At 41.6% G+C, this 13315-nt stretch overlaps 1 protein-coding gene across 1 annotated transcript; it reads right to left on the reverse strand.

The window, feature by feature from the left end:
• Window positions 1-3770: 3770 nt before the first annotated feature.
• RERGL (RERG like) lies at window positions 3771-12806 on the reverse strand. Its single transcript, XM_074572748.1, has 5 exons — window positions 12681-12806; window positions 12501-12557; window positions 9845-9918; window positions 7031-7179; window positions 3771-5927 (listed from the first exon to the last, which is right to left on the reverse strand). The coding sequence occupies exons 1-5, from the start codon at window positions 12730-12732 to the stop codon at window positions 5645-5647; spliced, it is 615 nt and encodes a 204-aa protein (XP_074428849.1). The 5' UTR covers window positions 12733-12806; the 3' UTR covers window positions 3771-5644.
• Window positions 12807-13315: the final 509 nt, after the last annotated feature.

Here is a 13315-nt window from a genome sequence, read left to right on the forward strand (position 1 = left end):
TAAATTGTTCGGTAGAAAGGCATCTAGCTGAGATGAGAATCTGGAAGCAGACCTCCGTATTGGGACAGGTGAATCCAACCTTGGAGTCTTTCCAGTAAGTGACCTTGCTCATTTAAAGACTGAAGTAGTGTATCTGTATTACAGCTTACAGATAAAAAACACTCTTGCCTAACTCTGCCTTAGCTCCCTGCCATGTCTCTGTGTCATGTTCTGGGGATGAATACCTTCAGGAAGCTGTAGAAAGACAAGGTGGAGGTCAGACCTCTTATCAGGCCAATAGGTGTAGCTGGAAAAATGATAGAAGCTTTCAAGCCCTTCTTGAGGATATTAATATGCATGGGCAGTATGTTAACAGGAAACCTTTCAGCATCTTAGATGAGATAGCTGAACTTTATTTCAGTGAAACAGCTGAGCTCAGAAGTGTCAGCCATGAGAAAAACCTTATCAACATTTGCAGTTTTATTAGTAAGGATGCTGTCAAATGAAGCCTATGAAATGTCATATCGTTAAGCTCAGCATAATCGATAGCAGACATTTATATTATTGGAAGGAAGGAGGGTTTTTACCTGTACTTCGTGATCAGCGTTCTTGGGTTTAAACAGCATTGATGTTTCAACCTGAGGAGAAGCTAAAAAGGCTTCATTGCTCACCGAGGAGGATGAAGTGTGAGCAAAAAGCCACGAGAGGGAGCTGTTGGAAGCAGTAAAGCTGTCGGGTTTCTCCTCGTTAAGCAGCGTGGTACTTTTAAAAGAGGCAGTCAGCAAAAGATTGTTAAACTCTCAGAGGCTCACAGCAACTCTAAAAGAAAGTTTCTTCGGGGAGGGGGAAAACTCGCCTGAAAAGTTACAAATGGCTTTTGAGAAAAAAAAAACAAAAACAAACCACAACCAAATACCTGTGCGAAACCTATTTTAAAAAGTTGTGTCTATTAAAAATGAGATCTTCACTAGATACTGCAATGCCAAAAATTTTAAGGTCAAATGTTTTCATTTTGGCTTCCTTTATATTTATTTCAAGGAGTAAAATACATTATATAATATAGATATGATGCCATTTTGCTGCTGAATATGAACGTAGGAGCATATGAGGGGACAGACGTGTTTAGATCGTTTGACTCAAGCCCCACGATAACAGCTCCGTTCTCCACTTGTCTCCCTTGTAGTACATATTTCTCTGTACTGTCTGAGGCCTCCACTGGAAAAACTCTGGATGTTTTACAGAGTTCAGCAGGAATTAAACACATATCTGAACTCCTAGCCAGTCTTAAAAAAATGAATGTAGCAGTAAATGGCTCACGTCCTGTCAAATATATAGGGCTAAACGTGGATATTAATTATATAATCAGAGGGACTCAATTTACTTTATAAAGCAATTAAACGAAGACAGAAACTTACAGTCTGTTTCTGGAAAAGAGTAATGTCTGTTTAAAAATAACTTCCTACCCAGAATAGCCTGCCTGTCTCATATAATATCAACTTGGGGTGGGGGGGGAGTCAAGTTTTAAAACAATAGAAGTTGAGAGTTAGGTGCCCAGATCCACATTTAGGCACGTGAACAAAGGATTTGCTTTTCAAACTGGCTGAGCAGCACATAAAAATTTAGCTTTCCCTTGTTTATTCTCCATGAGCAGGTTAAGTCAATGAGAGAGGCCTGTGTTCCTGTGGACAGGTTTAAGGAGGTAGAGGGTTTGGGTTTTTAAAATAGAGTACAGTTTAATACTGCTCTAAATTATTCTGGTAGTCCATCTATTTTTTATATAATGTGTTTTAATGTATTTCTTGCTTCAGAGCAGGTAGGTGAGGATTCCTTTCAAGCATATTAATCAGAACTGGAGTTTGTTCCTATATCCGTAAGCAAAGTAGATCTGTATGAAATCTTCATTAACCTAAAGCACCTCCTCCAACAGGCAGCCTGATGGAAAACTAGTGTGTTCTTGGATACTTTACTGCATTTTAGTTTCGTTTTGAGGGGTATTCATAATACTCTCTAAAAATACCATTGAGTGGTCTGGACCCAGCTGTCAGTGAGAGAATCGTACCTGCTCAGGCCGATAGCTACAGCATCCATTGTGCCTCCCTGCTGGACAGAATGCCAGGATCAAACATCTGCTGGTGCACCATCCTCAAAGCAGCATAGTCAGACAGACAGAAAGGAAAGGAACAAGACCATCCCTGCATGACTCACAAGGTCTTTGTGCTTCAATGTTCACCCCTCATAACCACTTCAGAAATCAGCTTCTAGTAACAGGCTAAAAAAAACCTATGGTAGTTACTTCTGTCTTCAGAGCATAGCACAGCATCAAAACTTCTGATCTACCTTTTTTACTGCTATCCTAATTTGAATATATTAGAAAGAAACAGTATGTTTGGTTGGTCTGCTCACTACCACACGTTATTATTCCTTCTTCCAGGAGTATCATGCTCTAAGCTTTTCTGTGCCATTTTCCCCTCCGCCCTGTTGTGAATGTGACTATAGTGGGATTTACAAAAAGAACAAGTTTAATGCATACAGACATGACAGCAGGAAAAGGAGCTGAGGTGTTGTGTGTCTTGATTGTTTATTTCAAAACTATAGCGAGAAAGAGCTTCAAAAGCCACCAGAAAGCTCTCTGAGAGACAGTGTTTGGGAGCCAGGGGCTATTACCTTTATACTTCAGTAGAATCTCTTTGCTTTTATGTCACTGTTTCTAAAGTGAAAAGAAGTTGAAGACAGGGAGAAAGAATATCAATGCTGAGTGCCTTTCTCAGGCAAAATTTTACTGAAACTAGAAAGTTCGTATAAACAAGGACTTCCAGACATGACAGCAAAAAACTTTTAAACTCTCGTATGGCAATTTCAAAATCTTTTGGTGAGAAAGGATGGGGTCCTATGCTGAAGCAATCCGTGGCAACACAAATAGCTCCATTTCCACTCTTTTCAATGAGTTCGATATGCTCTAGGTGATGTCACTGTCAAGGGTGAACATCAAACATCAGTTACACCATTTACTTTGTTACGCCAGCAGGGTTCTTTCAAATGTGGCTGAGCCAGTAATATATTACCTTCACTGTTAAAACTCCAAGAACACTTATATATATGTATCAGTCTTTTAAGTATCTTATTTTTCCGTAAAGGATCTTAACTCTAAAAAAAAAATTACCAATAAAATACAGTTAGAAAGGGAGAATGTGTATCTGCTTTAAAATTGCATTCCTTCCCAAATTCTGCACTCTTGTTCATCTGCACTTACCAGCAATTAGAGACAAGCGAGATCCTGAGAACATCACAGTACATCTATACTGGGTGCTTTAGTATGTTTAAGTCTAAATGCACCCTGCAGCTGTTTCAGATGCTTTTCAGGTGAGCACAACCTAGCACATGGGCCAGAAGACAGCCACTCTGTGTTCCAATACTTAGCCCATCTGGACAAAAAGGGAAGGAAAACTATGTGGTATCCTGCAGATTCCACCTGTCTGGAAGTCCACATTCCCATTAACATGAGCAAATCAAAACTAATTATTTTCTCTGTGGCTATCTTTACAAATTTTTAAAGGATAAAGAATTTAAAAAAAAAAGTTTTCTACCTGTTCACTGTATAAAGTTACATGAAGGCTTCCTCATCGTGTACAGGAAATACAGCTAGAGGCTGTCTTTTATGTAAGTGTCTGACGCCCAGATTTAATTTTTCTAATTTGAATTCCAGATCTGCATGGTGCTTCACTTTTGAAATAGTCAAAAAAATAGTCTGTAGCTTTATATTACAGTAAAGAAAAAAAAAAGAAAAGCATTGATACATCCATCTTATATTCAGTTTATTTAATACCATAGCAGTAAGTACAAATAAGTTTTCCAATCTGGCAATGCTGGAGTTGGTGAGATACAGCTACCTGACAGATCAACAGTCTATCAGTAGTTCTGGAATTCCATATGTGCTGGAAAGTTGAAGGGTGTACATAAGTAGTCTTCAAGTTCAGCCTCATAGATACTGACAATACGGTTAAATACACTACTCCTGATACGGCAGAGCAGCACCTGCATAGATATAAAACAACACTGTGCCTGTCAACACTGAGAACTATATTCCAATATTTGTAGTCTTAAAACAAGTAAAAGAAACAGTATCTTTTCCTTATAAGAAGGAAGTGATCTTTGGTCAACGCTTCTTAAATGTGCTTTAGTTTTATTTTACAACAATAATGCTAAGATTATGTAGCTTTTTTATGTTATGTTATGGAAGCAGACATTTGAAAATCACTATTCTGCTGTGACTGATAAAAGTAATCTTACTAGTTTTGATGCAGGTAAAATTTCAGAGCAGAGGCAGGCTTCAACTCAGCAACTTACAAAGACTGAATCCCAGCTGTCCTCTGGACCAGATAGGAGGCAGTAATTCATCTTCAGGCCACTTCTCTTCCCTTTCATAATTTCTGTATGAGCACAGCACTTTCAAACATGCTGGGCTAAGCCCTTATTTAGTTAAGTCTACAGTAAGAGCTCTGAATGTCAGTTGACGACATATTTAGACTCGTCTGATGTTTAATATCCACATTTGAAAAGTGTGGCTAACATATTCCTTAGTGCTCTCTCAAGTGGCATTTCAATACCACAGCGATGACTAGTTTTAAAGACATCGGTCCCTATGAAAAAACATTCTATGCAAGTTAGGAGCACAGGTCTTACCAGCAGGCTCACCTTTAAATCCAGGCAGACATCCTAAAGAACTTGTGCTCTTTACCAGTCCATGTGCTTTTCAAGCTTCCACTCCCATCTAAAACTGAACATGCACATCCACCTTACAGGTAAGGAAACTCTGTTACAGCCCACAAAAACCTCTCTGTGAAAGGGATCAGCCCAAGATGTTACACTGGCCTGAGCCATAAAATTATTTCATTAAACAATGACCTTGCCAAAACAGTCCAGTGCTCACTAACATTTCACTTCCCACCCTCCTCAACCCTCTCTACTTTCTTTCATCACTCAAAAAAAAAAAAAAAAAAGATACTGAAACAGGAGACAATACTGCTTTGTTTATCTCTTTCCCTACTTCTGGTGCCTCTGCAAGGCAGCGTTGCAGGTAAATACCTTTTGCAGATTTGGTGTCTAAGCATTTAATTCATATGAATTTCAGCAGGTGTCAAGCACCTTTAGGCACACAAGAATCTGAGCCATCCTTCCTTGAGTTAAATACAAATACATTATCACGTGAAGCAGTAGTATTTTGCTTTTCATTAGTGCAAGTGTTCTTGCACAAAAAGCCAACTACCGCTCAAAATTCTGAAATAAGATTTTGATCAGCAAGGCTGAGTTTATTGGAAATAACTGTTTATACTTCAGTCACACCTAGAAGCTCTATCCAAGACCATGTTGGTGTTGAATAAATACAGACTAAGACTCTCCTCTGAAGAGCTTATGAGATAAAGGGTGAGAGGAGCAGTTTAGAGTTTAAGTGACATAGCCCTAACACAGTAAATCTGTAGTAGAACTGGAAACAGAAGGTCAGGTCTTCTAGGTTTAGACCCTGTCCACTTGCCCATACTATCTTCCACCTTTGGTTTCTACTGTCTTGCTCCTCCAGACATTGAACTTTGGAGGAAATTAACTGAATCCCAAGAGCTGCCTGTGCTCCATTATTTCAGCTTGTTCCTATTTCAAGACTAACCATCTTTTACACAGATTTCCTTCTCTTTCCAAACACATTGTTGATTAACTTGGCCATTGATTTTGATCCACTTGGTCGTCTCTTTTCCTTCACTTTGAAATTTGAGGTGATATTCCTCAGGACTTTGGTGAACATTGCCACAACTTCCTGATAATGTTCTGCTGCAGACAGTTCACAGAATTGGCACTTGTTATCTTTTGCCAGCTTCTGTCCTTCATCCCAGCCAACTTCCCTCATGTGGCATAAATCCTGTTTATTACCAACCAAAAATACCGATGACTCGACCATTCTGAAATCAAAAAGGTTCCGATTAGAGAAAAGGTATAGTACAATACTGTGCTGTATGCTGTGCTATATACAGTGTGTATGAAAAGTATGTATGTTCAGGATAATAGGTATAGCAAAAAACCCAAAAGAAAAACCAACCCCCTAACTTTGTTAGGTATAGTTTTCCATTTGGATTTTCCAGACAAGCTATTCTCTATCAGTAAGTTTTCATTTTGGATCCTCTACTCAGTGAATTCATGTATTTTTCATCCACTGCAGTTCTCATACTCTATGCTGCTGAGTATATTGTCAGCTCCTGCACTTCATGAAGAAGCAAACTGATCATTATCTCCATTCGTAGATAGCAGAAGAGAGTCAAAGAGATTCATCAGTGTCAGCAGAGTAATTCAGAAGAAAACAGGAATCCCAATTACAAGCTTTTGCTAAAATTACACCTTCCAGAGAAACCTTAATTAAGACAGGTCAGCAGAAAAAGACAGAAAAGTGTTTCGGTTCTTTTTTTTAATCCACTTCTGAGGTAAGGAAAGGATTTCACTCTCATTTATTTTGAAAGCACCTCAGCTGACTGATGTGGGAATACAAACTATCACATGTGCTCAGCCTTGCAGTTTTAGTGGTTCTTTTTGAAAGCAAATAGTTTGTTTCTTACCATATGGTCACCCACGTGCACAAATAATATTGGGGTCACCAGTAAAGGCGGTTTAGGAGACATTCACGGTATCAGATTAATTTATTGTGAGAAATACTTTCTTCACCCCCCACACTGGTGCATCTCCATGGGTAAGATTAGAGAAGTAAAAGCATAGCCTGACTATGCCAGCTTTTTACCCACATAAATCACAGCAGACAGATTTATGGCAATTATTTAAATAGCAGCAGTATAAGAAAGAATAACAAAAATCCTGATGTACTTGGCTTTGGATACAGTGAAATCAATTGCAATTTGCCATACAGTTTACCTTCAGGTACCTTATTGTTGGTATTGTGTTATGCCACTAGGATGCTGTTGGATTTTAATTGCTACTAGGATGCCTACAGTTCACAGAAATGTTCTCAGCTTTGTTTATACCTTTGCTGAGGGGGAAAAAAAATAGTGCCACTTACTTTTTACAAGCTCCTATGTGAGACTCTCGGATCCTGTACAGCAATGCTTTTGCAAATGCAAATGACGCTCTGTTACTGATGTCGTAAACAATGATAAATCCATCAGCCCAGTGGAGCTCATCTGTGAGGGAGAGCTTCCCCCGCTGTGGCTGAAAGAAGTTCAAATTCACATGCAAAAAGAACATTATTGTTGTCACTTCAGAGCATTTTCTTTGTCACCGTGAATGTGAGAATATTGTATCTTTTATTGCAAAAGATATTAATAGGTCTAGGTGCTGGCATTGAATTCAGGTGAGTCCTGATCCAAAAGCCTAATAAATAACCACCACTACAGATGGCACTTTGGATCACTGACAAATTTGTCATGAAACATTTACACTTTGTTTAAGCAGTAAAGTTGCATAACCTGTACAGCCATTGCTTATGCTAAGTATTCTGCAGTTACATGAGAAAAAAAACCATACAGGAACCATCAATATTTGTGCAGTTTCTGGTTATACCTCTGTTTTGCATGTTCCTATTATTCTGACTACAGTAAACTTAATTATTTTCTTTTGTTTCTTCTTTTGTTTCTTCTTTGCATTGTTCAAGTCTGAAACAATATTTACCCATAGGATAAGTTTCTAGAGAGCCAGAAAAAAAAATCTTTCAATCTGCAGTTGACTTTAATAAAAGTAGTGACAGAAGTCACTCAAGTTACAATGGGGTTATACCAATCTTTGAGTCCTTTCACCCTAAGAAACTGTCACACTTTGATTTCTAGAAAGCAATAGCTGCAAACTGTCCCATTAAGCTAAGCAATGTAATTTAAAAATGGGGTTTAAATTAGCTTATCCCTGCAGATGATTTGGCAGCTGCTAGCAAGACCATGTGACCCAAGACAGGTAAAACACTAGAAGCTGACCAGGAGGGGGGGGAAAAAAAAAAAAAAAAAAAGAGACTTTCTCTGTGGAAAACCCATCTTGAATAGTAATTTGAAGACTGCTTAAGTTGTTCCCTCATTAGTTTAGTATTTTACTACTTGCAATGAATAATCTCCACTGACATGCCACCCTGTTGGCCTTGATTAGCTCAGGATCAGGGCAACACTGTGGCATCATAAACAGCTGGACTGGGAACTGTAACTTACTGTGAGGGATGGTAGCTGAATGCTGGCAGTGAAAGGGGATGCATGAGAAGGAAAAGATGAAACAAGTTTCCAGAACTGTCTGAAGACTTCAGTATCTTTAATACAACAGGATTTTAATGTGTGGTGACTGTGCAACAGCTTTAGGGGCAGGAAAGGTGACTTGTGTGTCTGTCACAGCTGTTTCCCAGATGGATGAAGGGACAGTGAGTTTTGCAGCACAGGGATCCAGCTACTAGAGGGAGGCCTCAGAGAGCAGGAAGATTTCAGGAAGCAGAAACAAAAATGGCAACTCTTCCTTCCCCAGTCTAGCCTTCTCTTGGGACCTGCTTTTCTTCACCAGCTCCCATGGGATACAAGACCTCCATATCCCCATCCATCTCTTTCTAGAATCACCAGTCCTATCAGACCAAAAGCAAGACCACCACTACTTGCTACCTACTCCTCTGCAGGTACTAAGAAGCAGTTAGAAAGAATGCAACAAACAGATAAAGTCAGACCTTGTTCCTAAGTAAGAAATTGTAACAAGATAGCTCAAACAGTTCTGGCAAGAAGAGCTGCCCTTAACACAGCTGATCTCTGGTTTTCTTAAAAGCAAAAAGTTGCCCAAACTGTAGTAACTAAAATCTTTACCCATAACGTAGTCTAATCTGCTTTACCCTAGCTAGCTGCCACTCCCAATGTTTCAAGTATCTTAATAAAGAGTTGATCACATGCCACAGGATTTAATATGACAGTAAGCAGAAGCTATAGGTAGGCTTAGGAAAGAGGCCCGAGATAGGCAGAAGCAAGTCCACAGAACAGTAGTCCTAATGGATTGTATGGCAAGGGAGGACTCCATAGTGTTACCTGGTACAGTAGCCCATTGCCCTGGGACAAGCAACGCTATTGCTTGTCTCTAGGAAGGCAGACTTGTTTGGTGGTTCATTTTATGTGCTCAATGGGTTAAGTTTTTAAGTCATTGACTTTAAAACTATTTACTGTTTAAGTCTGAGCGAGACTTCCAGTGCTTTGGCTTTAGCATTCATTACCCTAGTTGGTAAGAGGCAAGATCACTGCCCAGAAGGGATCCTTGTGAGCTAATGTGGTCAGACAGACCTAGCTAGGCCTGCATGTTTTACACAGTCCAAAATTTCTCTATTACTGAAAGGGCAGGAAATAAATTAATAAAAAAACCCCTATATTACAATGTGGTTTATTGTGATCAAAGTTCAGCTGTCAATATGTGTAAGTCAGCATTATGGCTTTCCTTGCATCTCTTCTGTGAATGCAACTCTTACTTCCAGGCCTACGTACTTTGACCATGTCCACAGACATTTAATAAACTGCTTGCTTTATAAACTAAATTTCACCCCATTCTGAGCATTTGAGAAAGCTGCATATAATCCTGTAATTTATCTCTGTAGTTACCTATATAATGCAGAAGTGGGAAAAGTTATTTTGTTAGTAATATTCCAAAAATGCAAATGCATTTACAGAAAATTTAAGCAATGAAGGGCTCCTTCCATGAAATGGGAAAGTACTCAGCAGTTCTGAGCCACAGTAACTATAAAATTTCAGTCTTTTCAAAAAAAACACACAAGCACAAATTCCAAGAACCAGACAGAACGGTTGTAACCTCCCGACCCTTTCTACCATTACATGGGTAGAATGAGGAACAGCGTTTCTTTGACCCCTAAAATTCTTACCTGTGAACAAGGGTCATAAATTTCCAAGTGTATCTGCCTCCCATCCAGGCTTAAGTGTTTAGTGTAGATGCATTCTAAAAGACACATGGCATTCAAAGAAAACCAGCATTAGAGTGACTGGGGATGGTAGTGAAAAGAAAAGGTGGCAAAGGTGGGATTCATTAATGCTGAGGGACATTTAGTTTGTTGGGTATTGTTTGGTTTTGGTGGTTTTTTTGACACACACTGGAAACAAACCTATTTTGCAACACACGAGCTCTCTAACCACTTCTATAACCTCCCACTACTTCACTGTGGTGTTCCCACGGAAGTGCTGATGCAATGAATACTTCTAGATCCTACTGTTCCTCTCCCAAAATGGAGGCAAAGGGGATGCACAATGCTCAGATTCAGGTAAATGCTGATGACTACTCAGCTTGCTACCAAGGTTCAGGATTATGAAAACAGTAAGCCAGCCTATGTGTAAATTCTGATTGTACAAAAAAGCCATAATTTCTGTTACATTTATTTATCCTGAAATCTGGTGCTTTAAGAGTTCTCATGCTACGTAGCACTAGATCAATAGTATTTAAAGGATCATGTCCCTAGACTAGATCCTAAAATATTTCTGTAATGTCAGTTCTCTGATTTGGGACTCTCCACCAGCACTAGCAACCTGGGCAACTCTAGTGAAGACAGACTATCATCATTATTTTAAGCAGTGGATAGCTCTAAGCAAGTGTAATCAACTTGTGTTCACAGCACTGGTCACCAATAAGTTTTCTATAGTACAATTCCTCAAAGTGACTGAACTACAAAGACAACAACTGGTGTTAGCACTACTGAAAATACACTTAAAACTGTGTGTAATGAGGGCATAGATAAGGGCCACGGTCTCTGGAACCAAGCATCTTCAGTTCTGCACTGTGTTCATCTTAAGCAATCTTCACGCATGTCTTAAGAGCTCATCTGATGATGAACTATGAGTCCCAAGCATCCCAGAGTATCAAATCTGCAGCCCCTCAGTGGTTTCCATAATTAAATAAGTTTTTAATTAATACTTTGACTCCATTAAAAGTGTTCTAGGTGATCTTGTATTTTGTCACCCTATTTACACTTTTCTCCTCCATCCTCCTCTCTAGAGCTAAACTTATCTTCGAACAAATATTTGTTTAAAAAATGAAAGTGTGCTGGTAGTTTGACATGCCTTTTCTAATACTTGCAGTAATGGAGGGTTGGAACAAGAAAACCTGGTTTTAGTTGTAGGTGGCTTAGAACACACACAGAGTGCAATACATAACTTATACATGACAGCTTAGACTTAGATAAGCCATCTGGGACACAAACTGTCTTTTCAGTCTGTGTATAGTAATAACATTGGTAAAGCATTTATGTACAACTGTAACTACTTTCAGAGTAAGTTCATTGGGATACATTCAGTGCAATTCAGCTTATTACTACAATTTTCATTTTTATTTGTGGATCATAGAATGCTATTCTGATTTGTTAAAAAATGCTTTGAAGAAAGTCCTTCACTTCAGCAGGGAAAGCAAGGTAGATAGCAATCTCCTTTCCTTGTTAAGTTTTGGGATTCCTCACACCCCATGAGCTGGAATGGCTGAGGAAAGGGGAGGAAAGAGAGAAGGAAAAGACATTCTCTAGCTGGGGGAGTGTTTGTTTATTTTTGCTGGAAGTTTGTTTACAGGCTGTCATGCAGGAATGTGAAAGTGAAGAAGCCAATTTAATTTTTTTTTTTAAATGCTTCTGAGGTAACTTGCTAAAAATAAGTGGTTTGCGCTTCTCTGATGTTCTCCACCCCAGGTTTCAAAGGTGTTTGTGTATCAGTTCAATAGCGCTTCTCCCTACAATGTGAAAGTTCAAGTCCTGCTTTGCCATTTTCCAAGATCTTAGAAGTGTCTTAAGGATCAGCACATTTATTCTGGCATGAATTCTATCCTCTGCACAGCCAGGCTTTCCACAAAGCTATCGAATCAGTGCACTCCTGCAAAAGCAGGGAGCTTTGCATCATGCTTTGATTAACCAGTAGTGCCTGATAAACAATCTGTTTCACCTCTTCTCTAGAGCTGAGAAGAAGATATTCAATAGAACAGGTGTTGAGGGTTTTTTTTTTTTTTAAGTCTATTTCTTTACTCTCCTCTTTATCTCCCCTCTGATTGAGCTTACTATAATCTACCCGCGCCTCGCAGAAGCAGCCCAGTTATCTTTCCTTCTTAAGTCCCTTCACAGTTGCTTTGCGACAGCACTTCGCCAGCCCCCGTGCCCGGCCGCACCGCTGCCGTTTGAAGCGATCTCCCCACAGATACCGGCCTTGCCTTTGCCCCGTCTTCAGAGCTTAAACAGGAACTCTGGCCGATAAGCAAGCGAAAACTCCAATCTTTCCGAAAAGTTCTGTGAAACTGCCTTTCTACCCCATTTCTTGTTCAAATAAGCGTTTGAAACGTCCCATCTTGCGTTCCTCAGGGGACCAGCCCCGAGTGTAGGCCCCACACGGCGCCCACCCGCCCCACACCCCCCAAGCCCCAAGGAGGACCCGCTCCCGCCGCCCCTCTCCCCGGAGCCGGGCTCGCTCCCGCCGCCCCCCTCCACCCCTCCCCGGGGCCAGCCCCACTCCCACCGCCCCCCTCCCCGGATCCCGTCGGCGGCCCGCGGCGCTCACCGGCGTTGGACGCGTATTCTCCGATGAAGCGCCGGGTCAGGAACCGCACCGCCAGCGCTGCGGGACGGAAGCAGACGGCAGGTTTAGCAGAGTCCCGCCTCCCCCCACCCCCGTCAAACCTGAGGTAAAGTCAGGCCGGGGGTTGTGGGGGCCACTGCCGCCTCCCCCTTCCCGCCTTACCTGACTTGCCGGCTCCGCTCCCGCCCAGCACGGCCACCTTCACCTCGGCCATGCCGCCGCTAGGCCCTGCCCCCCTGCCTCCATTTCTTTATAACCGCCGGGGCCAGGCGCGGCCCCTCCAGCGACACCGCCCAGCAGCCCGCCTTCCCCCCGGCGGCTTTCCCCGCCCCGCCGGCGAGGCCGGTAGGTACAGAGCTTCCCGGGGGGGCGGTAGTCTTCATCTTCTCTGACAGGCGCCTTCCCTCCATCCCCACGGCCTTCCTCCTCCTCCTCCTCCCTCTGCCTCGTCCAAACTTTCCTGGGGCGGCCTTCCCGCCTCCCGGCCCGGCTCGGCGCCTCAGTTCCTTAGTGAGACTGGCGGGCCGGTCCCTCTGCTCCTCCTCCTCCTCCCCCTCTTCCTCCTCCTCCCCTCGCCCCCAGCTCCGGGCCCCGACGTGCGCGAAGGGGTTAGAAACCAGGGGGAAAAGGGAAAAGAAAGGCAGAGGGGAGGAAAGAGAGAAGCAAAAGACATTCTCCAGCTGCGGGGGGGGGGGCTTGGGCGGGGAAGGGGATCATTGTTTATTTTTACTGGAAGTTTGTTTGCAGGCTGTCATGCAGGAATGTGAAAGTGAAGGAACTAAAGGGATTCTTATTTA

This window comes from Larus michahellis, chromosome 1, assembly GCF_964199755.1.
Source record: "Larus michahellis chromosome 1, bLarMic1.1, whole genome shotgun sequence".
NCBI classification, from domain to species: domain Eukaryota; kingdom Metazoa; phylum Chordata; class Aves; order Charadriiformes; family Laridae; genus Larus; species Larus michahellis.

Excerpts from the sequence above, each read along its gene's own strand:
- RERGL (XM_074572748.1), bottom strand. The coding sequence starts at position 12,732 with ATGGCCGAGGTGAAGGTGGCCGTGCTGGGCGGGAGCGGAGCCGGCAAG. Across the intron at positions 9,919-12,500 it reads AGAATACGCGTCCAACGCCG|AATGCATCTACACTAAACAC; the intron begins GTGAGCGCCGCG and ends TGTGTCTTTTAG. Across the intron at positions 7,180-9,844 it reads TTTATGACCCTTGTTCACAG|CCACAGCGGGGGAAGCTCTC; the intron begins GTAAGAATTTTA and ends AACTTCTTTCAG.